Genomic DNA, 27,114 nt, shown 5'->3' with positions numbered 1-27,114 from the left:
GGTGGTGTAGCCCTGTGCGGCCTCATCTGCGCCCCAGCCGAGCTTTCAAGCTCACCAGTAGGAATAGTGGCTCATCAGGGGTGATCCCTGCAGCCCCCTACTGGGTTTGCCTGCTTTCCTCTGGGTCTCACGTACATTCTGTGCCCCAGTGTGGACTGGCTGGCATTGCAGCCTGACGTGGCATGACCCACACATGCTGGCTCTCGGATTTGTCAGCAGGTGATATGAACTGGCCCAATCTGGTTTGCCTCAGACCTGAGCCAAAGGTAAGCCCGTGGGTACTGTAACCTGGCCTGGTCTGGGCTGCTCCCTTTCTTGGATTTTGCACTCACCTGCAGGGACTGTCTCACAACAGAGAGGTGCATATGCTTCTTGCTATCTTACAGTAATCTTACGGTCATTTTAAGAGTCAACTTTCAGGCATTTCATCAGAATGTTCCTTTGCACATTCTAATATTGAAATGTTCTATTCCTTTGTGGGTATAGTGCCAACCTTGTTCATGTTTCTTGTGTTTCTGTTTGCTTTTAAGCATTTGTGGAACTACTTGTTGGCATTTCTCATGGCTTTGAACTCTGGAACACATCTCCGTGGTCTAATGGACTCTGCTGCTGTGGTGGATATTGAAAGGCAAGTGTTAATTCGGGCCAGGGGCTCTCTGATCAGTGCCAGTGTGTGTTGTATGTACTCGGGTAACACACTGGCATGGCAGATGTCCTCTTTTATTAGCAGGTGGGAGGCTAATAAAAAGTATCCATTGGTGTGATGCTGTCTACCAAGGTGGTCAGTGCTCAGGGAGACTGTACAGTGGGAAAACCCTACTGATGCTTTCATGAGAATTTGTGCAGTTGTCTGCGTGAGCACAGAATCCACTGGGAAGACCCAACCCAGGCCCTCAGGGTGTGCTAAGCCAGATGCAAACAAACTGAGTGCACAGACATGCAGTTATACACTGCACACCTTATCACAGGCACTGTCATCACACACGGGCTCCCACAGTCACAGGGGTACAGAATCTACTATTAGTTCTGTGTGGCTGCTCCCTCCTTGGAGAGACCTCAGGAGTCCCCAGAGCCAGCAGGCTGCTACTTTCTGTCTGAGCAACATAGGTGCAGGCACCTGTGATACAGGACAGCCCCTCACACGCTTGCATGCCTCCCTCCACATCATAGAAGGCTGCAACTCCACAGTAGTATTCGCTGCACTATCTGGTGCATGGTTGGGTGTTGGATCAGGCAGCTGCCTGCCAACTGTCCCCAGCTGCTTCATGGTCCTTCCTGATGTTATCTTTCCTATCCATGTTAGCCGCTACTGCTTGAGATCAAGCAACCACAGTTCAGGAAGGAAAAAGGAAAATGGGCAGTTTGGCCTCTTGGGATGCCTAGAATTTTAGTTCCAGAAGGAATCCCTCCCTAATAGGAAGTCTTTGCCAATCCTTCATTGGCCTATCTCTCTAGCCACAGCTAGAGAGATATATAGAGAGATATATTCCTATATTTGACTTCATTAGTTCCTCAATAAAGACTGGATTTTTCTGTTTTCTTAATGCATAGTCATAGTCATTATTTCTCAGCGAGTTATTAAAAATATATTAAAATGTATTTTTTAATAACTCATTATATACCCAGTGTTGATATTACCAAGTTCTTTATTAATTTGATGAACTTTCTCTGTGTGTATGCACTCACTCTAATAAAATCATATCAGGTTGAATTCTACTTGAATTCTATGGCTTATAACTTACTATTTTCTCCCCTGGTTATACCACAACTATGTTCAAGAACCACATGCAGAAATGGGAAAATATCTGTTGGAGTTCCACAGCATCTCTTATGCTTTGTGGACTGAGTTTCTCCCCTTTTGTAAGATGTATTATCTGATTTAGTAACCTTGTTGTTCTGACATCATTCTTCATGAAATATTTTTATCTGCACTTTATCTGCACAGGTCCAAAGAAATGAAAGAGCATAAAAGGAATGAAGGGAAGGCCATGCGTGGTTCTTACTGCTTTTCATGGTAAGTGCAGTCCCCACAGGAAACCACTGAGAAGCACTTCTGCTTTTTTCTTTCTTCTTGCACGAGTTATTCTTTTATTTTTAATGTCAGGGTTACAGAAAGAGAAGGAGAGAAAAAACAGAGGTGTTTCAATCCCAGATGATTGAAATTATCAGGACTGGGCCAGACTCTGCTAGGAGCTTCAACCCAGTCTCCCACATGGGCGGCAGGGGAGCAAACACAGGGGACAGCTTCCACTGATTTGGAAATGGAACAGTGGAACACGAATCAGCACAAATGTGGGTTGTTGGTGTCAAAGTGGTGGCTTTACTCATTGTGCCACAATGCCCGTCTCCTGTTCTGGATTTTATTCATCTGGTAGTGAACTCTTGTAGGCTAACATGCATTTACAATGCAATATTTATATTTTAAAACTTATTTTAACTGCATGCTATTATAAATGAAGAATGGTTATCCTCCCATATTGAAATTATTTGAATTTTAAAATTTTGTGGAAATTGGCATTCAATTGTCTATAGACTCTCAGTAATATTCAGTAAGAGTATTAGTGACTGAGCTGTTTTCCCATTCCTGTCTTCAATGTCTGCTTGCTATGCCATCTCTGTACCCTCAAGAGGGTCACATTTAATAAAAAATAATCTTTCTGTGTTTTTTGAATGCTAGCAGTAGAGGACCAAAGCACTCAGCAGCACTGTTGCTTGCTTGATGTCCCTCACCAGGAAGGACTGAGAGAATTCCACACTCTGGGGGAAATGCCATCTGCCTAGGAGGGTAAGAGTGAACCTCAGTCTTTTTGGTTTAAAAAAAAAAGTGAACCTCAGGCATGGATGGTCAAAGCTGTGTCTCTGAGTGGGCTGTGCTCAGACCCCTATTCAAAGAGAGGCTCTTTACTCCCCTCACACCTATCTGTTGGGGTGACTCTTAGCTTGCCTACAGGACAGGCATGCCAGTGCCCTAAAAGGCTCCAGAGTTCCATGTCATCGCTTCTGCTAATTCCCTGAGTCTAGTTTCCACTTGCCTTCTACTCTACAGTACTTGTCTCAAACTCGGATTCCCCCTGATTTCCCCAGGCACGGTGTACTCGGGATCTCACAGTCCACCATCACGCACATTCTTGAAAGCCTGAGATTCATTCATGAGGCTCTCTTCTCCTGAGAAAAATTATGGAAAACTCACACTAAGAAAAATTATACATTAAGAAAATTGTGCTTCCTGCAGCCTTTTCACACAAGTTGATGTTCTCTCACAGAACTCCAGACAGAGTAAGTCCTTGCTCTTCCTTTTAGATTGTATACTATTCTGTTCACTCCCCTCCCTGGTGAAAAAGCAACTCCGTTTTCATGTCCATCTGTGGCTCAACCTCTTACTGATGTGGCCATACCGCCCCCCCATCCAAAGTGAGAGTCCTCGTGTGATCTTAGTTCCGCTCCCCTGTGTTAGCGCCGTCTATCTGTAGCATTGTTTATTAACTCCTGGAGATCAAGTCTGACTTTACCAGTAAGTCAATTCTTCATTCTTCCTTTTAAATCCCTTTAACCCAGTGTTTCTCTCCACCTCTGTGCTGTTTGTTCATGCAGCTTGTGCAAAGCATTCAGGAAAGCACACCGGCCTGCAGAATATGTGTAAGAAGTCCTTCAGTTGACTGGCCTGGTTTTGTCCAGCTCCTATTTAAAAACTATCACAACCTGTAAGTGTTGCCCGCCCCCTCCTCCATGATGTGCTGTCCCTATACTCAGTCTTCCCTCCCACCATTATGCTTTCTAGTTACTTGTATAAGCCCTGTCATTGCCAAGGGAGGGAGGAGCAAGTGTACACACACAAACAGGTGCATCTGTGTACTGCCTTGAACCAGAAGGCCTAAATTGTCTTGTATCAGTAGAATCCTGACCTTCTTTGATTGAAACACTGTTTTCTGGTATCATATAGGTACTAAGTACACCATGAATTTCATTCATTTAGGTTCATATTTCCTAAATGCTTGTGTGTGATGAGTTTTGGAAATCTGATGTCTGTTCGAAGCCAGGACAAAAGGGTGGCTGAGCCAGTGACGTGGCGAGGCTTGCTCCAGCAAGGGGGGATCCGCCTTGGACACAGCCCCACATCGAGCTCTGCGAAGACAGTTTCTCCAGTATCATGACTCGGGTATTTTTATTTTTTTCTAGTAAAAAGTTGTTCTGAAAGACAAAGTCCAACAGTCTTTGCTACAAGATTTTTAATTATCTGATTTGGTTAGTTCTCTGAAGAAAGTAAAGAAGTGAGTACTGAGAATTGCAAGCAGAAAATTACACTTTATTGAGAAATCAATTTAAAATTACATCTGAAAGGAAGATTAAGAATTAAACAACAATTGCTAGATGAAATATTTTTACCAAAAAAGGTAGTTTTCAAGGCAATAACTTTGATTAAAATACGTAAATGCTCATATAAACAGAATTGAAATTTCAGTCTCTGAATGTCCTCATATCAAAGTATAAAGTCAACAGATTTAGACAGATTTTCATTTAGGAAATTTTAAGACTATGTTTGCATGGGAGGTACATAATTTGCCAGAGTTAAAAGAAGATGGCTGGGCATGGCACGGTAGCCTCATGCCTGAGGTCCTTACCTTGGAAGTGCTAGGATCCATATGGGCACTGGTTCCAATCCCAGTGGCCCTGCTTCCCATCCAGTTCCCTGCTTGTGGCCTCAGAAAGCAGTTAAGAATGGCCTAAAGCCTTGGGATCCTGCATCTGCTTGGGGGACACAGAGTGGCTTAGCTCTGGCCATTGTGGCCACTTGGGGACAGAAGATCTTTGTCTCTCCCCGACCCCTCTCTCTATTGCTATTTTAACCTACATTATAACATGAATGGAAAACTTTCATCTAGAGGGGGCTGTCACAAATGTTCCTCCAAGCAAAACCTCAAAGGCCATCATATTTCACAAGTGCGTAGGTGAACATTTTTGTCATAAGTGAAAGTAGTTTAGCAGGGTTCTTACACACAAGAGAAAGTTATCTGTAGTACCCCTATTGATTCTGTGGAAGAGCTGCTGTACAGCACTTGTCCACAATTAAGAGGATGACGCAACAGGGCACTACAGTTTACTTTTGAATTCCTCCTCATCCAAGCTCTTGGGCCGTTGTTGTACATCTTTGCACTCATTTGCCTTCTCTGTAACCTTGGTCTCTGCGAGTTCGGTTCCTGGAGGGGCGTCTTCTCCAGGCAGACGGCGCTTCTTCAAGAGGAAGAGGAGGCACGCAGCTGGAATGAAGCTAATGCCTCGCAGTGCTGCCGGCAACCCAAGGTAGATGTGCCTATTTTGAAAAAAATATGTATAACAGTATGGTTAGTACAGACAAGGGTTACTATTTTACCCATGTTTTACTTCCTTCAGGGGTCTATGTCTATGTCTATGTCTATGTCTATGTCTATGTCTATGTCTATGTCTATGTCTATGTCTATGTCTATGTCTATGTCTATGTCTATGTCTATGTCTATGTCTATGTCTATGTCTATGTCTATGTCTATGTCTATGTCTATGTCTATGTCTATGTCTATGTCTATGTCTATGTCTATGTCTATGTCTATGTCTATGTCTATGTCTATGTCTATGTCTATGTCTATGTCTATGTCTATGTCTATGTCTATGTCTATGTCTATGTCTATGTCTATGTCTATGTCTATGTCTATGTCTATGTCTATGTCTATGTCTATGTCTATGTCTATGTCTATGTCTATGTCTATGTCTATGTCTATGTCTATGTCTATGTCTATGTCTATGTCTATGTCTATGTCTATGTCTATGTCTATGTCTATGTCTATGTCTATGTCTATGTCTATGTCTATGTCTATGTCTATGTCTATGTCTATGTCTATGTCTATGTCTATGTCTATGTCTATGTCTATGTCTATGTCTATGTCTATGTCTATGTCTATGTCTATGTCTATGTCTATGTCTATGTCTATGTCTATGTCTATGTCTATGTCTATGTCTATGTCTATGTCTATGTCTATGTCTATGTCTATGTCTATGTCTATGTCTATGTCTATGTCTATGTCTATGTCTATGTCTATGTCTATGTCTATGTCTATGTCTATGTCTATGTCTATGTCTATGTCTATGTCTATGTCTATGTCTATGTCTATGTCTATGTCTATGTCTATGTCTATGTCTATGTCTATGTCTATGTCTATGTCTATGTCTATGTCTATGTCTATGTCTATGTCTATGTCTATGTCTATGTCTATGTCTATGTCTATGTCTATGTCTATGTCTATGTCTATGTCTATGTCTATGTCTATGTCTATGTCTATGTCTATGTCTATGTCTATGTCTATGTCTATGTCTATGTCTATGTCTATGTCTATGTCTATGTCTATGTCTATGTCTATGTCTATGTCTATGTCTATGTCTATGTCTATGTCTATGTCTATGTCTATGTCTATGTCTATGTCTATGTCTATGTCTATGTCTATGTCTATGTCTATGTCTATGTCTATGTCTATGTCTATGTCTATGTCTATGTCTATGTCTATGTCTATGTCTATGTCTATGTCTATGTCTATGTCTATGTCTATGTCTATGTCTATGTCTATGTCTATGTCTATGTCTATGTCTATGTCTATGTCTATGTCTATGTCTATGTCTATGTCTATGTCTATGTCTATGTCTATGTCTATGTCTATGTCTATGTCTATGTCTATGTCTATGTCTATGTCTATGTCTATGTCTATGTCTATGTCTATGTCTATGTCTATGTCTATGTCTATGTCTATGTCTATGTCTATGTCTATGTCTATGTCTATGTCTATGTCTATGTCTATGTCTATGTCTATGTCTATGTCTATGTCTATGTCTATGTCTATGTCTATGTCTATGTCTATGTCTATGTCTATGTCTATGTCTATGTCTATGTCTATGTCTATGTCTATGTCTATGTCTATGTCTATGTCTATGTCTATGTCTATGTCTATGTCTATGTCTATGTCTATGTCTATGTCTATGTCTATGTCTATGTCTATGTCTATGTCTATGTCTATGTCTATGTCTATGTCTATGTCTATGTCTATGTCTATGTCTATGTCTATGTCTATGTCTATGTCTATGTCTATGTCTATGTCTATGTCTATGTCTATGTCTATGTCTATGTCTATGTCTATGTCTATGTCTATGTCTATGTCTATGTCTATGTCTATGTCTATGTCTATGTCTATGTCTATGTCTATGTCTATGTCTATGTCTATGTCTATGTCTATGTCTATGTCTATGTCTATGTCTATGTCTATGTCTATGTCTATGTCTATGTCTATGTCTATGTCTATGTCTATGTCTATGTCTATGTCTATGTCTATGTCTATGTCTATGTCTATGTCTATGTCTATGTCTATGTCTATGTCTATGTCTATGTCTATGTCTATGTCTATGTCTATGTCTATGTCTATGTCTATGTCTATGTCTATGTCTATGTCTATGTCTATGTCTATGTCTATGTCTATGTCTATGTCTATGTCTATGTCTATGTCTATGTCTATGTCTATGTCTATGTCTATGTCTATGTCTATGTCTATGTCTATGTCTATGTCTATGTCTATGTCTATGTCTATGTCTATGTCTATGTCTATGTCTATGTCTATGTCTATGTCTATGTCTATGTCTATGTCTATGTCTATGTCTATGTCTATGTCTATGTCTATGTCTATGTCTATGTCTATGTCTATGTCTATGTCTATGTCTATGTCTATGTCTATGTCTATGTCTATGTCTATGTCTATGTCTATGTCTATGTCTATGTGCCTGGCCCCAGTCAGACTATGCCTTTTGGATGAACTGAAAATTAATGAATATGTTTTAAAATTCCACAATAAGTTTTCCAAAAACAAATTGTTGGGATGCTTTAAACCATGCTCAACTTTTTTTATTAAAAGAAATCTTTTCTTACTGTGCCTTCAGAAAAAAAGTTATTGCCAAGCTAAAATTAAACGTCCAAATAACAAAAAACAGGAACATAGAACAGCAGAATGAGAAAAAACAAAACTTTAACCATTAAGATTCCCGGATGGCTGAATGTGACTGGGTATGCTTTTTAGAACCAGGGAAGCACCTTCTCAGGGGACAGTTGAAAAGAAACCTGCAGAAGAGACACTGTGACCAAGCTTGAACACAGGGGCCAGCAGGACCAGCACCAGTGACTCCTGTGGCCAGAGGAGACTGTGGCTTGCTCAGCCAGCGGGGCCAAACCTTCGTAGATAGGGAACACATTGGCCGTTATCCTGTTGAATACTGTGGACACGAGCCTTGGCCTGGTGCTAGAGCAGGGGGCAGAGTACCCACAGTTCATCTTGTGGGAGAATCACATCTTTATGCCTCTAGGTCCTGACCTAGGAGCCGGAACCAGTGCAGTGCCAGTATCATTTCAAAGTCGAAGGATGGTGTAGCACTTTTGGCGTGTGCTAAGAGCAAAACCACAGGTAATAATGCTTGACTTGCAAGCTTGTGGACTGCTGTGGCTTTATCTGAAGTTTTGAGCCAGGCCAGGGAGTGTAGTGTCCTTCAGTTATCATGAGGGAAATGTCGACTGCTTTCCCCACCATAGACAGCAATGCCCAGACCAACTGCTCTAGAATGTAACCTATAAGTCACTGCAAGTGAGCAGTGATCTATCGGCACCCTTGACTGGGGCATATTGTATTTTGTGAAATATGTATGACTTATTTTTTAAAAAGATTTAGAAATGGGATGCTACCACGTCATCTCTCCTGTACAACTGTAAATAATATTTCGTAGAAAATAGAAGGAAAGGAAAATATATTTTACTCAGCAAAATATATAGTCTATAAACAGTTATTCCAAAGATGTCAGTCTTTTATATTCTATTTCTCCACGCTCTGTGTATTAGCTGTCACAGGTCAGAGAACATGCATAAGTTAAAAAAGTCAGTGCTGAAAAGACTAAGCATCTAACTTCATCCAGGTAGGGTTACCACCATTTTCCTTATCCAGCCATTGTTGATAGGCATCTGTGTGTCATATCTTAGCTACTGTCACCTGCACTGATTATAAACATGGGGGTAAAAATAGCACTCATATGCTGTTTCCTTTGCGGATACTGCCAGCAGTGGGCTGGCTGGGTCACACTTTGAGATCTGAGAAATCTCTATGCTATATTCTGTTCAGGCTGCCTTGTTTCCATGCCACCTTCTTCCCCCTCACATCCTCTCTAGCATCTGTCCCCTGATTTCTATAGGATACCCATTTCTACCTGGGTGAATAGGAACCTCACTGTGGTTTTCATTTGCATTTCCAAGGTAGGTAAACTGAGCGTTTTTTTTTTTTAAAGATTTATCCATTTTATTACAGCCAGATATACACAGAGGAGGAGAGACAGAGAGGAAGATCTTCCATCCGATGATTCACTCCCTAAGTGAGCCGCAATGGGCCGGTGCGCTCCGGTCCGATGCCGGGAACCAGGAACCTCTTCCGGGTCTCCAACGCGGGTGCAGGGTCCCAATGCATTGGGCCGTCCTCAACTGCCTTCCCAGGCCACAAGCAGGGAGCTGGATGGGAAGTGGAGCTGCCGGGATTACAACCGGCGCCCACATGGGATCCCGGTGCTTTCAAGGGGAGGACTTTAGCCACTAGGCTACGCCGCCGGGCCCAAACTGAGTGTTTTTTCATATATCTGTTAGCTGTTGGAAATTCATACAGTGCAAATTGTTCATGTCCGTTGCCTATTTTCATAACTGTACCATTTTGCCATTGCATTTCTTGTTCTTTTTATATCCTGGATATTAATCCTCTATCAATGGCTTTTGGGTCTTTCCAAAAAGTCAGCCTATGTCCATGGCAATGAAAGCAAGCAAACAAATCCCATTTTATCAAGGTAAAAAATGGCTGCACTGCAAAGGAAATCCTGAAAAACATGAGTTGGAAACAGAATGGTGGAAAGTATTGGTGCACTACACCACTGACAGAGCATTAATATCCAGCATGTATAAAGAACTCCAGAAATGCAATAGCAGCAAAACAGTGCGATTATAGGCAAAGGACAAGAACAGACCATTTTCGGGCCCGGCGGCATGGCCTAGCGGCTAAAGTCCTCGCCTTGAAAGCCCCGGGATCCCATGTGGGCGCCGGTTCTAATCCTGGCAGCTCCACTTCCCATCCAGCTCCCTGCTTGTGGCCTGGGAAAGCAGTTGAGGACGACCCAAAGCTTTGGGACCCTGCACCCGCGTGGGAGACCCGGAAGAGGTTCCAGGTTCCCGGCATCGGATTGGCGCGTACCGGCCCGTTGCGGCTCACTTGGGGAGTGAAACATCGGATGGAAGATCTTCCTCTCTGTCTCTCCTCCTGTCTGTATATCCGGCTTTCCAATAACAATAAAAATCTTTAAAAAAAAAAAAAGAACAGACCATTTTCATTGTATGAATTTCAAGTGGCTAACAGACATGTGAATCACTGCTCAGTTTCTCTACCTACCTGGGAAATGCAAATAGAAACCACACTGAGCTTCTAGGTCACCCATGGTATAAGGCAAAAAGAGCAAAAAAAGAGCAGTAAATGCTAGAGAGGCTGTGGGGAAAGGTTACCCGAAATCACTGGTGATAGTACTGGTAATATACTACAACTTTTTGGAGGTCAGTTTTGGGATTCTTCAAGGATTTGAACATAAATCCACATGACCCAGACATCTCACTCCTGGAATTACCTGAACAAGATGAAATCAGCATATTAAGAGTTGTTTGTACTTCCATTTATACCAGATCAATCTACAGTACCTCGGATATAGAATTAACCCATATTTTCATCAGCTCATGACTGCATAAGGAAAATGTGACATACACATACTAGGGAATACAACCCCAGCCAGGAAAAAAATCAAGGCCTATCTTTTGCAACAAAATGGTGTAAACTGAAAACCGTTATTCTAAGATAAATAAGCCTGTCTCCAAAAAACAAATGTGTTTCTCCTGATTTGTGCTAATACACAGACTACCAAAAAAATACAACTATTGACATCTTAAGATTTGATTACTATATGCAGCTTCTCTGTATGCTTTTAGGAACACTATATACTTCTGATTTGTTGAAATCTATATGCAATGGAGTATTAAGCCTCTGATCCTGAAGTGAAGTGACAGGAAAGGTTTTTAAAATATACAAGAAAAAAAAAAGGACAGAGTGAGGCAAGCAGGGAACAAACGCAGGGTAGAAGGTTGGGTGAGGAGTGTCTAAATGAATACCCTTCTTCCCCTCAAATGTCCTGTTCTGCAGAACTTCACCCTGATGTGGTGACGGGCATGAGCTGTGTGGGACAACAGAAGCAGGTGGCGAGAGGAAATGAGGCTGCAGACCGGCAAGGTGCTACACTGCAGGATGGAAGGCAGAGAGGCAGAACCCTGTCCTTAGGAAAGGGAGCTGTTCTAGAGCTAACACCTGCCCTCGTGTGCGCTTTGCTCACACAAACCCAAAGCGTAGTTTGAAAGGCTGCACAGGGAAACCCTTTTTGCTTCTACTTATCAAGCACTTGAGAGACCGCGGAGAAACAAAAATCTAGTATGTTCAGTAAGGAATGGAGGCGAGTCATCACTGTCTACTCTGAAACTCAACAACAGGTGTACCTGCCACAGACAAATTTTAAAAATGCAGTTAGGCTACAGTCTTTGCTTGAAGTGCTAAGTAGATAGTACCTTTACCTAAAACTAATGGAGTCATAGAACCTGCATGCTCCTGGCTCACCGCACTTCAAAGTACCCCACTGTAAACACGTGGAATCAATCAAAGCTCCAAAATATATCGGTGCAGGAATTCCAGCTGCAGTTAGGAAAGACAGAGAAAACAAACATCAACAAAGTAATAATTAAAATATTTCAAGATTAAGACAATGTACCTTAAGTTTCCCTATTTGTACATCAAATGAAGTTGAACATGATAAAAATTATTAAATTTTCTTTCAACAATTATAAATTTTACCATAAAGTTTGTGCATTATGAAGCCTAAGTAATCTGATGAATACAATACAGAGTAAAACAGTGAATTAAGAAAACATAACATGCAAAAATCCTTAAGTGTTTGGGGACAGTACTGAGTACATATCAAGAAATAATTTCCTGTTCATTTTCTTTTCAGGTCTTCTAATAGATGCGAAAATGGGATATTTGGTCAGAACAACATTCAAAGTACAGAGGAGACCCTCTCTATCTTAGGCACTTCATTTGCATACTAATTACAAACAAGGGATTTTGCTACAATATTATGTTATGGCGACATTTCATTTACTTAATACTAGTCTGATCTGATAGTGAAAAAATATCTATTTTTACCAAATACTCTTGTGCAAAATGCATGGACCCCCACACCAAGGGACTTCTCTTCAGAACTGATACACCTAGAAAACAAATTTTTAAACAAACGAAAACATTTAGCAACTACTATAATTTCCTTTTAGACTTGTTTGTGTGCTAGTAACATGGAGCATCAGAAAAGTCTACCTAGGTCTTGATTACTTGACTTGTAGCTGACACCCAGGAGCCCCATTTCTGACCATTGGCCTTCAGAAAAATAGCAATATTTGAGAAGAGTCCATTTCTACTCCAGTAGCCTATGGTCAGTGGTAGTTCCTGATTTTGAAAGATGATTCAGGTCAAAATAAGAACACTGCAGCTCTAGCCATGTTCAGATGAACAGAGTGAAGAAAAACCAAGAAATTACACACATAGGAAAACAAAAACTAGGAATAGAGGTTAGAAAGCCAAAGCAACCTATTTTAATTGCAGCAGTTACAGAGAGAATCTTCCATTCTCTTCAAAAACTGTCAGCTTTCCACTGTTACCTAGAAATCCCTGTAAATGGAAACAGAGACCATGATGCTCCCAGTAGGCTTTTCACTGTCTCATTCAGCATCGTCATTCAACCTGCCTGGAAATTTTCCTGTATTAGCTAATTTCCTTCCATCTCCCTGATAGCTCAAAAGAAAAAAAAAAAATTAAAGTACCTTTATTCTCAAAAAGTGATCATGCATTTTTACAAGTCACTACAATTGACTGGCATTTTCTTGGCACAGGTGCCTTCCTGGATTGACTGCTTCTGTGCATTTCTGAGAGGAACACAGTTGATCCAGACACTACCTGATAGAGAACTTGTCAAAATCCATTCCTAAGCTCACTCAGAAATGAGGAACATCTGGTGATACAGCATGACCCTTGCAGTCACCTCATCTCCTTCCAATATAGGAAAGAAGGCATTCACATTTTTATTGAGTAATTTTTCTTGTGTAATATAGTCCCTTATGATCTCACATGAATGCATAAATTATAAAAGCTCCAAAGTTACTACCAACATGTTCAAGGTGTTTCATGGTTCGACATCATTAAGAGTATTCATTTCTACAAACCAAAAATCAAAAAGAAAAATGTAGGCATTGTAACGTGGTAGAGTAAGCCACCACCTGCAGTGCTAGTATCCCGTAGGAGCAGTGGTTCTAGCCCCACCTTTTCCACAGGAGATCCAGAAACCTGCTAATGTGCCTGAGACGGCAAGGCAACGTGATGCGAGCACCTGCGTCCCTGCACCCCGTGGGAGACGCCGATGGGACTCCAGGCCCCTGGCCTCAGCCTGGCCCAGCACGAACAGCTGTGCCAACCTCGGGAGTACACAAACACTCCCCCTCTGTATCTCCTCTTTCTTTGTAACTATGTCTTCCAATCAAATACATCTTAAAAATAAAGGAAAAATGGGCTTGGCAGTGTGGCCTAGTGGCTGGGGTCCTCGCCTAGATCCCATGTGGCCGCTGGTTCTAATCCCGGCAGCTCCACTTCCTCTCTGTCTCTCCTCCTCTCAGTATATCTGACTTTGTAATGAAAATAAATCTTTAAAAAAAAAGGAAAAAGATTCAACAGAAATTAAACGTTATTCATAATTGACAAAAATAGATATGCACATACTTCCACAATCATGGTAGAACAATCTGTGATAATATAGAAAAGATACGTACATCTATATGAAAAAAAAGCATTTCAGCACTCAAACAAGATCTTAGCAAGAGATAAAGCATGATCAAATATTTTTCTAGTTACTAATGCAGAATTTTTAAATGACAAAAGCATGTGATTAAAATAACAATTAACTATGTTACAAATACAGCTTTAAAAGACTCCAGAAGGAAAAGCCCAATGTATACAATGACAATTTTTTTAAAGTGTAAAAATGAGCCCTACCACAATAGAGTAATTCAACAAATATAAATATTAACCAATCTCAGGTTAAAAATATCAGATCTAGTAAGTTCTTTATGAAGAGAATTGGGAGGTTGAAGATAATAAGAAAGACGTAACGGTATGCTCTAAAGCAAAGGAAATCTAGAATTGCAATTATATATAAAATACAGTATTAACTCCTGGTAACAGTAACAGCACAGTGCTAAAACAAGCAATCTAGGTGAAAACACTAGAGCAAGCACAGAGACATTTTGAAAAGCGCAGGATCAAGGATGAAAATCCTTTATCTAATGATTAACACAAAACTGCTCCTTCTTTCCTGTCTTCCTGCCTCTGCTGCGGAGGTAGGTTGCATTTCCTGTCTCTACCCCAAATAAAAGGAGGCCTCCCAATGACAAAGATAAATACACTTCAGCAGTAGGATTCTGTATGCTCTATCTTTGCCCATACCTACAATGCCATGAAACAAAGAGCAGAAAGCTAAACTTGTAAACTTGAGGCAACTAAAGGAATACAGTGCTGTAGCATTACGGGGGGAATGGTGGGAAAGGAACTGGGAACGGAGGAAGGGGAGAGGATAGCAGGAATCTACCCCTACAAAACTGTTATGGAAAAATTAATTAAAAATATCTATCAATAGCCTTATTTCACTAGGTTAAACTGTTGAAAAACCATCTAGGGGAAGGAGCTGTGATGCTGTTTGTTAAGTCGTAGCAGAGTGCTGGTTTGAGTCCCAGATGCTCAGTTTCTGATCCAACACCCTGCTCACTGGTGTACCTGGGAAAACAGTGGCAAGTGACTCAATAGCTAGGGTCCCTGCTATCATCCTGGCGAACTCAGATGAAGTTCCAGTTCTTGTCTTCTACCTGGCCCCGACTCAACTGCTGCAGCATTTGGGGGGGGAACAAGCAGGGAGAAGACATCAGGCTCTGTTTCTTCCTCCCCCTCTGTCACTCTGCCTTTCAAATAAACAATAAATAAATCATTTAAAAATTAATAAGTAATTGCTTTCTAGATGAACAATAAACCTTAACAGTACAATACCTATTTTATTTTTAAAAACACAGAAGCTAAAAAGGCTACTATATACTAAAATCTCAGCAGAACATATTAATGCAAAAATTGCATATGGTTTTCCCTATTGGAAAATATAGTTGTAGAAGTAGGATGAAACATTTAAAAGTTTAAGATGTGTGAGGTTTGGAAGAGATAAACTCTTCATATTTAGAAATAAAAACCTACCTAGAAAAAAAAAACATCAAAATCAGCAGATTTTTAGATTAGAAGAGTGATAAGTAATCAGCAAATTTGAAAAAGCCAACATTTCTCCATGTCAGCCAAACAACCGGAAAATATAGACAAGAATGCCACAGAAAAACACAAGTGAACTTCCATATACATGCTTATACAAAATGGTGTAAATTTATAATTACAATTAAATATGTAATTAAGAACATGGAAAGGGTAAAGCTGTGAGTCTTGCAACATAAACTTAAGAGGACATGTCTATTAACAAAGGAATGTGAAAACACTTACCTAAGAAGTTAATTTTTCCATGTGAAACACCACAGACACACACACAACTGTAAACACCCAAACTCTAGGACAAGAAAATTGTTCCATTTCAATTTAACAACATTTATGATTTCATTTTATAGATGATGCCATGGAGAAAGTTACAAAGAAAGGTGACATACAGGAGACAGTAATTGTATCATGCCAACAGAGCGTACTGCTGTCCCCGGTTTACACATGACTGTTGTAATTTTAATTGGCATAAGCCATGTGCGTCTCTTGCCGTGTTACACAGGAGATGTCAACTCAGCTCTGAGAGACTGGGGATGTGTGAGGAGCACAATGCCAACACAGGCCCCTTTCCATTATTTGCTACACTCTGTAAATTTCAACAATGCTTAGTGCAAAAGGCTGAACATACAAAGGTGCTTCTGACAACTTATGGGAAATGGGCAACTCACATTATCTTTTAATCCTATTTTTCTGTGACTTTGTTCGAGTTCTCTCATACGCCAAAACATTGTGTCAGTTTCTTAGATTGATGACTTCCAAGTGGCTTTCCTACAAAAAGTTACCTTAACACATGATCAGAGAGAAATTTAAATCAAGAAAATAGTTCTTGTACCTCAGCAGGACCATATATCCAGGAATGGCAGCTAAGGAGTAAATGAAGCTGCTGGTGGCCGATAAGATCAGGAAGTACTGCAGCATCGCGGAGCAGGCGGGTCCCTTGTCACACAGCCCAAGAACTGCAGACGAGTTTCCTGGCAGTTGAATGCAGCTGCAATTTTTGAACACCTGCCAAAAAATAATACATTTGTTATGGAAGGACGGAAACCCCTGGGCCCTAATTTCTGGTTTATTCCAGATAGCCAGCTGTTCAAGGTAGAGACTGTTAATTCCCTCGCATCTATTTTTTAATTATCTTTATAATTAGAACGTAGTTTGAAAGGCATAGGGAAAGCCACAGGGAAGAATAAGGCAACAAGACAGTCACCCCTCTACCTGCTAGCTCAGTCCATGAACGGTCACACAACCAGGGCTGGGCCAAGCTAAAGCCAGAAGCCTCGGGCCCGGTCCAGCTCTGCTCCACGGGCCAAATGTACGCAACTACTTACACCCTCACCTGCTGCCTTCCAGGGTACGCATCATCAGGAAGGCAGAACTACAAACCCAGACGTTCTGATCATGCAGGCATCCCTTCCAGAGCCGGATGCCTGCTCCTATCCCCAGACCTGTGTGTCAGGATTTCCAACTGAAATATAACAATGTCTTTCACTAAGAATGACAGTTTTTCTAAGTATATGGGGTAATTTTGCGAAAGCTCAGCTATCCAAAATGGGCACCATTATTACACAAGTACTCTAGTGACGGCATCAACTATGACAAACACAATCTGTTTCATACATGCCCACAAATAATCCAAGTTTTATTTCAAAAATATACTTTTCTCAAAAACAATTTTGAATTACTGTATGATTCCAGACCTTAAAATAATCAGTTTAAAATTTACTTCAATCACTGAACAAATTTATAAAAAGTGTATTTTTGAAATCCAAAAACAGACCTAATTTTATTTCACTAGACTGTCAGAATGGAAAAACACAAAAATTCCGAAGATACACAGCTGCAGAAAAAGACAAGTACCAAAGAAATTACCTGGATGGTCAATAGAAAAGCTTCCAATTTTATCTCAATGAAGAAAAATTGAGTGCAGAATATTTTTACCCAGCACTATTTACATAGTCATCTGAACTCTGAGGCTCAGACCAGTGCTTAGACACCATGAAGGTTTTACATAACATAGCAAATAAAAACTGTCAGGTGAGCATATAAAATCTAATTTTGCCCACACAATTATTTTGATTTGCAGGAAAGATAAATTTCACTTTTATCAACTGTAGTTCATAGCTAGAAAGAACCAAGATAGTCACAGAACGAAGTGTGTGGTAATTACTTCATAACACATACATCAAACTATAAAATGGGGGCCACTGTGGTGGCTCAACAGGTTAATCCTCCACCTGCAAGTGCTGGCATCCCATATGGGCACCAATTCATGTTTCACCTGCTCTATTTCCCATCCATCTCCCTGCTTATGGCCTGAGAAAGCAGCGAAGGATGGCCCAAAGTCTTGGGACCCTGCATCTGTGTTGGAGTCCCAAAGAAAGCTCCTAGCTCCTGGCTTCACATCAGCTCAGCTCTGACCATCTGGGCCATTTGGGGAGTGAATCAGCAACTTGAAGATCTTTCTGTCTCTCCACTCTGTAAATCTGCCTTTCCAACAAAAATAAACCTTTAAAAAAAATCAAAGTGATACAGATAGAGACAATTTTTAGAAAGTTGGGGTAGGGGTGGGGAACAAAAGCCAATAGAATATGCTACCATATTTATTCCTGTTCCAATGGATGACTCACAACCAGCAAGGCAGGCTGACATATAGGACAAGCCATTGTCTCCACACACAGGGTCCCATATTGTGGCTGGGCAGTTGCAATCCTTATTGCAGTCAGCAAAGATGTTATTTCCCGCATATAAATCTTTTGGAATTCTGAAATGATTTAAAACAGTGTGGATATTGAAAACCTTTCAAACATTTTTATATGGCAACCCCAAATTACATTTCCCTGCCTTCTCCTCTCCTCCCCAAAAACCAGAAACCTTCCAACTGTCAGTGCGTGGCCTGCAAAATACAGCTCTATAATAGTGAAGGAACAGCTTGGGTGACCACACAGTCACTTGGCCAATGATGTATCACTAAGAGATGGCACCAGTAAGGGGCCCTAACCGAGCACCTATTGTCGAGGACAGACACCAAATACAATGGACAGTAACAAGAGCGAGCTCATTGGAGCATCAGAAATCTTTCATGATGTAAACACATTCAAGGGCACAAGTAACACTTAACTACACAAATTCATCCTCCCAGCAGTGAGAGCAGCCCAGCTTCCATGACAGGATTAACGCAGCCTTGGCAGACAGGCTAACAAGTGAGTTCAACTCCTAACTCCATAACCAGTTCACACTGAATCCCTTCACACATTAGCTCTGGGGAACAGCTTGATGGACAGGAAGACTCTCTAACCTACTCTCCAGCTCTGGAATTCATGCTTTTCCAATGACGTGATTAAAGAGGTCTGGCATGAACTCCATTTGCCTCTGAATCTCAGTTTCTTCATCTGTCACACGGAAGTAATGATGTCTATCTTAAATGGAATTTTAAAGACCAAAATCAGAAAGTACATGTCAAATTTCCTTGATTTTCCGTTTGAAATTACTGCCATCTTCTATGTCTCAATGATATCAAAGTCATATTTTAGAATGCCCTTCATTTCATTTTAACTGATACAGTGCTTACCTAAATATGTTCTATCAGCATTTTTAAGCATTCACATCACTATGGAAAATCTATAAACTCAATTCTCAAAAATACAAAATATAAAACTGTTAAGCAAATTTGATATAACTATGCAAATGAATACTGTGTGTTAATACATCACATATTAATTTATGCAAAGTTACATATTAGTTTATTATGTTATCCGTTATCCTACAACAAATTAAGGCTTTTGGAACCACACAGTCAATTCGTAATGTGATCCATTTATGACAGTTTAAAACCCATGGATAACGTATCCTAATGTGGACCAAAAAGTACAGCTGGTTTCTTTGATACACTCTTCAACGTCTGCTCTTACATAAGCACATGTACAACATAATGATCTCCCAACTTTCTTGATAAGCTTTGAACTTGGATGGACTGAGTTACAAATAACAAAAAGAAACATAAAGGAAGACTACAGACTTCAGCATTAACATCGATAAGCAATCACTTGATCATGCAAAACTATCCAGTAAAAGTTACTATTAAGTGCTTATTGAAAATGTATGACATTCATCAGAGAACAACATACCCTTCATAGGAGGTGGTTAAACCAGCAACTGATGAATTGTCACAAGTCATGCGAAAGCATAAGTAGTACAACAAATATTCAAGTAAGGCTAACCAGAATCCTATATGGGCAGCTTGTTTGACAGTAATCTTGAATTTCTTCATGAGTAAACCACCAGCTATGTATCCAAAACATATTGGAGGTAAGTTATAAATACCTATAAAATACAATTAAAATATTCACTAAACATATTAGCAAAACAACAGCTATGTTAACATTTCATCTAATTATGTGTTACCTAAGTCATACACATTTTACATTTTATGTAACAAATTATTTAGGTCCTAACCAAGATGAGGGAGGCTGAGTTAATTTGAATTTCACGTGGTTATACACTGCATGCAGGGAGATTTTCAAATGCCCGATCTTGTCGAAGCATATTCTGGAAGGCTGTTGCTACTGTCATTCATTTACTTAAGTGTGGCAGGTCTACCTCCGGGAGGCAGGAGCAGGATCCAAGTAGGAAGGCCAGGGCGAAGTGTGCGTGAGTGTGCGTGTGTGTGTGCGTGTGTGTGAGTGTGTGTTCTTTCTCCTCACTGTGTCAAGCACCAGCTGAGTGTCTTCCTCTTAAGCATATTTACATTTTCCAACTTGTTACTCCTAACCACCACTCTTCTTTTCTCTAACCTCCACCAGGAAAAAAACACATCTCTACTTTGTACTTTTTAATGCTAGCAGTCACATTTTTGGGAAAGCCAATAAAAAATCCATCCCAGAATCTGATGGGGGCAGACCAGACTGGGCAGGGCTACAACACCTGTGCGCCTCAGGGAAAAGTCAGGCCGGGCTGATTATTCCTACTGGTGCAAACAAAATTAGAATGGGTGAGGGTTGTTTGGGCTTAGCCACAGCATCAGCTGGCAGAAGCTGGCACTGGGGGCTAATTCTGTCAAGTCAAACCACAGAACCACATGTGGAGTGCATAATCCAGGAGTGGGAGAGGCCTGGGAGAGAAATAGTGGGCTCCTCCCTCTTGGGTTACCACTCCCATGAGAGGGCACAAAAACTAGAGGACAGGGGCAGGGGTGGCTAGACAGATACCCAACAGCCTCTGTGTGGGCTGCATAATGGAGCTGGTTAGATGGAACAAAGCTTTAATACCGATTGACATGTATGAGAGCCGAATGGGGTGTGGGACAGACTGGACTACTGCTACACATACTGGCAAACCAGGGTAGGGGGTGGGCCTGATGGGGGTTATTGTGGGTCGCCCTGACTAGGCTGCAGCTCCCACTGGTTGATGTAAGGGCCGAGTATGTGCTGGGCAGAACCAGACTGGACTGCAACACCCACTGGTTCCAGTGGAAGTCGGGACTGAAAACAGAACCAACACAGCGATCGCAACCACCAGCTGATCGTGGCGATGGACTGTGCCGCGCCCTGTACTTGCTAGTACATACAAGAATCTGGTCTGAGAATACCTCAGACAAAGTTTCTTTGGAGATCTCCCCAATCGAAATGCCGGACTCAGAACCCTAACCAAGAAAAAAACAGAAGACAGAACAGGTCAATCAACCATCTCAGCTATATGTTGGCAGCGAAATACGGGACAAACGGGGACTCTATGATGGACTATGTCAATCAGTGGATTCTTCAACGATCTCATTGTGCTTGGAATGGCAAGGTTGGCAGCAATTCGTAACTGATGAACTATCAAAACCACTTGAGCAAGAACCTTGGAGCATGCCCTACATCTGGAACCTGAGGAGGGTGGGAAATTGGGTGGGGCTTCTCCCTTAATGTCCCCCTTTAAACAGGAAGGAAACAATATGGGAATAATAGTCTTACCCACTTTCCTATAGACCTTGAACCTAATTAACTATGTAAAGATTGTCAAAAACTAATAGAAAATTTTAAAAAAAGAATTGAACAAGAAAGAAAGGAAGGAAGGAAGGAAGGAAGGAAGGAAGGAAGGAACAAACGAATGAACTAACTTTCCCGGGAGTAAAGACAAGAAATAAAAACAATAAACAAATGTCAGCATGTCAAAAAAAAAAAAAATTCATCCCAGAATCCCATGTGAGAGATTGATTTAATTTGAGTCCTGGATAGTCTATTGTCCCTTAGCCTTCTTCATAGTCAGGATGCAGTCAGTTTAGGATACCAGCATTTCTAACTGATGAAAAGATTCCAAGAACAAAACAAAAACAGAAATAAGGTCAGATAGATCTTTCTTGGCGAGTGTAGTCACCAGACAAGAACGAAATGTGGCTGCAGAGACCACAAAAACCACCAGGGGGAGCAGGTGCAAAGGAGATACTTGGGACTCTAGAACTAGCACCTAGAGTGAAATTCCAGAGTAAAACGCAGAATCCTGAAGAGTTATTGCTGTATTTCTTTTTAAATTAATGGATTGACTGTCTAGAGATGAAATTTCCCCATGACTTCCACGAATATTATGAATTTGCATTCTGACAGGAGAGAGGGCTGGAATGTCAGGATATTTCTGGCTGCTTCTCTTTCCTGCTCTTGATTCCTCTAGAGGATGTAAGGACAAAATATCCCAGACACCAAAATACACTGAAAGATTTCAATTCAGAAATCTTCTAAGTGATGGTCATCAGTTCACAGCGCGGGGAGGGGGAACATGATCGTCACGCAGTAATAAACGTACCAATTAAAAAGATGGCTTCTGAAGTTGATTTTCCATATTGCTGCTCCATATATTTGGGCATGAAAGAGAACATATTAACAAATGCGTTGAACTGTATCACACTTATTACAATGAAAAGCATGTAAATTGGATTGCAGAGGAGACTTTTCATGAATGGCAAAAAATCTGAAACAAAAGAAGTGTTATTTTGCATTTTGTGATTTGCTGTTTTCTGAAGGCTCTCCTGTCCTCATCCTATGCTTTTCTTACGTAATGCAAATATGTGCTCCTTCAGTTAACCCCGCTCCCCCATAGCCAGTTGCATCACTGATCTGCAGTTTCCAGAATCGAGTGCCTTACTGATTGGGTAGGATCACAACGCAATGCTCTTGCCTTTACTAAGTCACTACTGTATTCCAGAACATCTTTATCAAGTGACCACAATGGTTCTGTGTCCACACGATTTTCCCCTTGCCCCCTTCTCTTTCTACAAAGAGCCCCCTCCCCCAGAGATTATATACCAGGAAAGATACTGCTTCTGTTTTCTGAAATCTCAGTAGAAAATAATTAATACAGTTATGCTCAAAATTGATATAATTACTGCTTAATGAGTTAAAATTTCCATATATGTATATATATATGTATGTGTGTATATATATATATATGATGAATATAAATTTGTTCAAAGACCAGAAATTGTTCTGCTTGTTCGGATCAGTAAGTTTGGTGATTCTGCTGAAGAGCTGACAAGAAGCTCTTAGAACCACCTGCATATATTTGATGGAACACCCAATACCTGGTCTCACTCCAGAGATGTCCATTCATTTGGGTCACGCAAAGGATCATGTCAGTCATTTCATGAGAACTTTTACCTGCTTGAAATGCTCAGAGCCAAATTTTTGGATTGTCCCTAGTAAATGTGCTTAGTCACATGGTAGCCATTTGGACCCAAATTCTCACTTCTAATTTCTTCTCACTTTTCCTTTGTTCAAATTCTCTAGCTTGATTTCTTTCTTTTGTACTATGCTGGCTGGCTTAATAAAGTGCCTGAAATGCATTCTGAAACAAAGTATCAACACATAAATAATCTGGAAGAGGAGAAAGTATACAGCTTAATGCAGTAAATTGAATCTAATCATAGAAGTCCTTTAAATGAATAAAGTCCATGCTGGGGACACAGTTGTGATTAGAGGTCTTTCTAACTTTTTTTTTTCAAAAGCATAAAAGCCAAAACAAAGGATGCAAAAAGAGGCATCTCCCATCCACTGACACACTCATCAATTTCCTGTCATCGGAATTGGTCCAGACTGAAGCCAGGAGCACAGAATTCAATCTGATCCTCCTACATTGGGGACAGAGACCCAACTACTAGAACCACTACTTGATACCTCCTAGGTACACACTAGCAGGATGCTGGAATCAGAGTGGTTCTGAGAGTTAGACCCAGACATGCTCACAGGAGATATCCCAAAAGAGGGTCTCTCCACTGCTGCACCGATGCCTGCCTCTGAAACTTCCAATACTCTTACCAACACCCCTGTCTTCAGGGATGTGTCTTAGTAAATCACATTTATTTTCTGTGTGTCTTATTATTAGCTAGGCTCTTTCCATTGGCTAGCTCACTCCCATCAAATGGGAAGCCAGGAACCAGGTGCTTCTCCCAGGTCCCCCACCGGAGTGCAGAGGTTCAAGGACTGGGGCCGTCCTCTGCTGCCTTCGCAGTCACACTGCAGAGAGCTCGATCAGAAGCCGGGACTCACACCGGCACAGGTATGGGAGGAAGCAACAGTGATTACCACTACACCACGCGTCAGTCTCTCCTACGTGTGAACACCAATCTGGCAGAGAACAGATAGTACTACTGTGTTTAGATCCTCTGTGCAGCCCTATCAGCCCTTTGGGAAGAGTTGTTCACATCATGATGAAGAACTAGCAGCCTTCTTTATTGCTTGTTAATGATCTGGGAAGTACTAAGTTACATTCAGTTATAGTTTATGTGAATTTATAATTGTGAACAAAAATTGTGAAAATGTGTATTATAATTTGTGTCAACAGAAACAGCAATATCATCAACCAAAACACTAGTAGCAATAATAATAGATGTGGCAGGATTCCTTATACCTTCACACAACAACTCAATAATAAAGCCATCATGATTCTCATTGACAGATAAGGAAACTGAGCTCCTTCCTACTAGGTAACTCTTAAGAATTTTTGCGGAAAGGTCATTTGGCCTAGCCATTAATAGGGCCACATCTCAGAACTCTGCTTGTGTCCCAGTTCCAGCTGGGTTTGCTATTCCAAATCCCTGCTAGTGCGTATACCCTAGGAGGTAGCAAGTTCCTGGCTCCATGCAGACCCAGCATGGTAATATATATAATCATAGAACACACACACATTTCCCGTACAAAGCCGCGAGATATCATGTTTTCTTTTCTGACTTTAACTTCCAGAAAGCTGACCACAAGCAAACATGTTGGTGACAAAATCATACTACCTGCCTTGATGGTGTGTATTTTTCTTACTTAGAATTACACATCAGTTTAGTCATTTATTTTTTTAAATTATACTTAGGTTTTTCATAAAACAGATGTTTGGAAAAACAGGCAAAAATAACTGAATGTTTAAGTTTCCAGACTGGTATACAGTCTTTAAATAAATGCTGATCTGAGATAAGCGAGTTTCCAAATTGAATCCAATTGCTACTTCTAAGCAGCAGCACAGGAAGAATCAAACTATTTAGACCAAGCTGACTGCAGTGTGTTGATGCCAATATTAACACAGCATGGCATGTTATAGTGTTGGACTCAAACACAGGCATATTTATATAAAACACAAAAATCAACTATAAAACATTTTAAATTTTCTTATTTGCCTTTAGTGATTCCAGGCTTCTCCTTTTTAATGACTTCTGTTTGTTTCTCTTCTTTGTGGTTTTGAATGCTGTCAGCACTGTCCTCCAGTCCCTCCTTTGGAAGTGTTTTGGGCAAAAAGAAGAAGGGAATGGCAGTGAGTACATTCACTCCTGCACAAATCAAAAAGCCAAACCACCATGCGCCAACCCAGCGAGTATCTGTCGGAGTTATGGTCAGATCATCTGTAAAGAAATATACACATTTTTATTAGTTTGTGTCATTATTTCCTATATAAATTATTAAAATATTAATCCTTAGGTTTTATCCAAGTATAAAACCTTCATATAACTCAGACTTTAGTAAACTTTTATGACAATAGTATTAAAAATACTGTCCAGCAATAAATTTGTGTCATTCTCTGTCTCCTGTAAGAAATTAAAAAGTAGATGTTTTATAAATAATTAAAACTTCATTTTTTTCTGCTTAATACTTAGATAAAGGAACTCAAGCATATTACCCAAATGTTTAGAAACCAAGAGGTATGATTGAATGCAATTTTGAGTTGGAAGATCAACAGTATTTTTTCCTCTAATGCTTATTAGCTTTCAATATTTAAAGAGCTATTTCAACGCCTCCGTCTTAGTGTGCGTAGTTGTAGAGACAGCCTGTCCTACTGATGATCAAATAAGCCAATGATGTATGCGATAATGTATCTCGGAAGCTTGGCACACTCGAGACAACATACAAATACATTTCTTAAATTACCTGTGTTGACAGATCCAGTGTCCACGTAAACGTTGGCGCAAAACGATGCTAATAGAAGTCCAATCAAAGGACCAAGGACAGCTCCTGTCTCTATAAATCCTGAAAGTGAATAAAAATGAAACACTGCAGCACGCATACATGCCCACAAAAAGTTCTAGTTTCAGGAAAAGTCTGAATGTTGAATTTTTTTTTTACTTAATAATCCAATATCTAAGGAAATCAAGATTCATTTATATGATTTTTTAAACATTTTTTACCATTTATGTAACATTTATAGAATCAAACATAACCTGACATTGTGATCTCTAAAGTCCAAATTTACTCTCATCCTGGAACAGCATAGACAATCCCAACAAAATCACACATTTAGCAAATGTGAATGAAATATATGGTGTTTGATCAGTAAATATTAGTTGAATCAATGGAGCAAATGGTTCTGCTACAGTGCATGTGTCGGAGCTGGGCCTCCTCACTGGCTCAGATGGAGCAGTGGACAGCCTATGCTGAAGCACACGAAGGATGTGGCAGTACACTGGAGCCTGCAGAGGACACCTGTACCATGACAGAGGACAGAGGACAGAACGGAGAACAGAACAATTCAACTACCCCAGCAAAGAGATGGCAGTGAATACCTGGGCAAACAGAGACTCTAAAGTGGACTATGTCAGCAATACAGAACCGCTGAACTACTGAAATCACTTGAGCAGGACCCAGAGCATGCCCCACATCGGGGACCTGGGATGGCTGGGAGGCTAGGTGTGGCTTCTCCCCTGGTCTCTCCCCCATCCCCAGATACAGGGAGGAGAAAACAGAATGTGAAAACAATGTTCTCGCCCACTTTCCTCTAGCCCTTGATCCTCTACACCCTAACCAAATATACAAAAATTATCAAAAATAAAATTTATGGAATAGAAAATAAGAAAATTTGTTCAGAGTTCCAAGGGTTAGCCAAACCTAAATAGACGGGAATTCCTCATGCCCACCTCCTACACCTGAGGCTGTGCCATGCTCGGCATCCCCTCTGGTGTGCATACTCCGACATGCAGTCATTCCTGTAGATCTCCGATCTACCCTGCATTCTTTCCTTTCCCTACACTCTGTATTCATGTCCTTATCTCTCATCCACTTCACTACAATCCCTCCGTGTTCTACTCAAAATGTTTATGCTGTAAAATGGCACCAGCGATCTCTTGATCTTTTCAGCACTAATCCAGTGTCCTGCTACG

At 40.6% G+C, this 27,114-nt stretch overlaps 1 protein-coding gene across 5 annotated transcripts in view; it reads right to left on the bottom strand.

Moving 5' to 3' along the window:
- Positions 1-5,075: 5,075 nt before the first annotated feature.
- SLCO1A2 (solute carrier organic anion transporter family member 1A2) overlaps positions 5,076-27,114 on the bottom strand; it is a 105,248-nt gene continuing 83,209 nt past the window's right edge. For all 5 annotated transcript variants that reach the window (XM_058655761.1, XM_058655759.1, XM_058655758.1 and 2 more), the window contains exons 8-16: positions 25,889-25,987; positions 25,144-25,365; positions 22,290-22,454; positions 19,637-19,832; positions 18,108-18,273; positions 16,348-16,520; positions 12,315-12,379; positions 11,687-11,804; positions 5,076-5,308 (exon numbers count right to left, since the gene is read on the bottom strand). In XM_058655761.1, coding sequence (XP_058511744.1) covers positions 5,089-5,308; positions 11,687-11,804; positions 12,315-12,379; positions 16,348-16,520; positions 18,108-18,273; positions 19,637-19,832; positions 22,290-22,454; positions 25,144-25,365; positions 25,889-25,987 — 1,424 coding nt within the window. In that variant the 3' untranslated portion in view covers positions 5,076-5,088. The remainder of the gene's footprint in view (positions 5,309-11,686; positions 11,805-12,314; positions 12,380-16,347; positions 16,521-18,107; positions 18,274-19,636; positions 19,833-22,289; positions 22,455-25,143; positions 25,366-25,888; positions 25,988-27,114) is intronic.

This window comes from Ochotona princeps, chromosome 27, assembly GCF_030435755.1.
Source record: "Ochotona princeps isolate mOchPri1 chromosome 27, mOchPri1.hap1, whole genome shotgun sequence".
Classification (NCBI taxonomy): Eukaryota; Metazoa; Chordata; class Mammalia; order Lagomorpha; family Ochotonidae; genus Ochotona; species Ochotona princeps.
The sequence above is the reverse complement of the archived record's forward strand: the minus strand, read 5'-3'. Positions and strand labels throughout refer to the sequence as shown.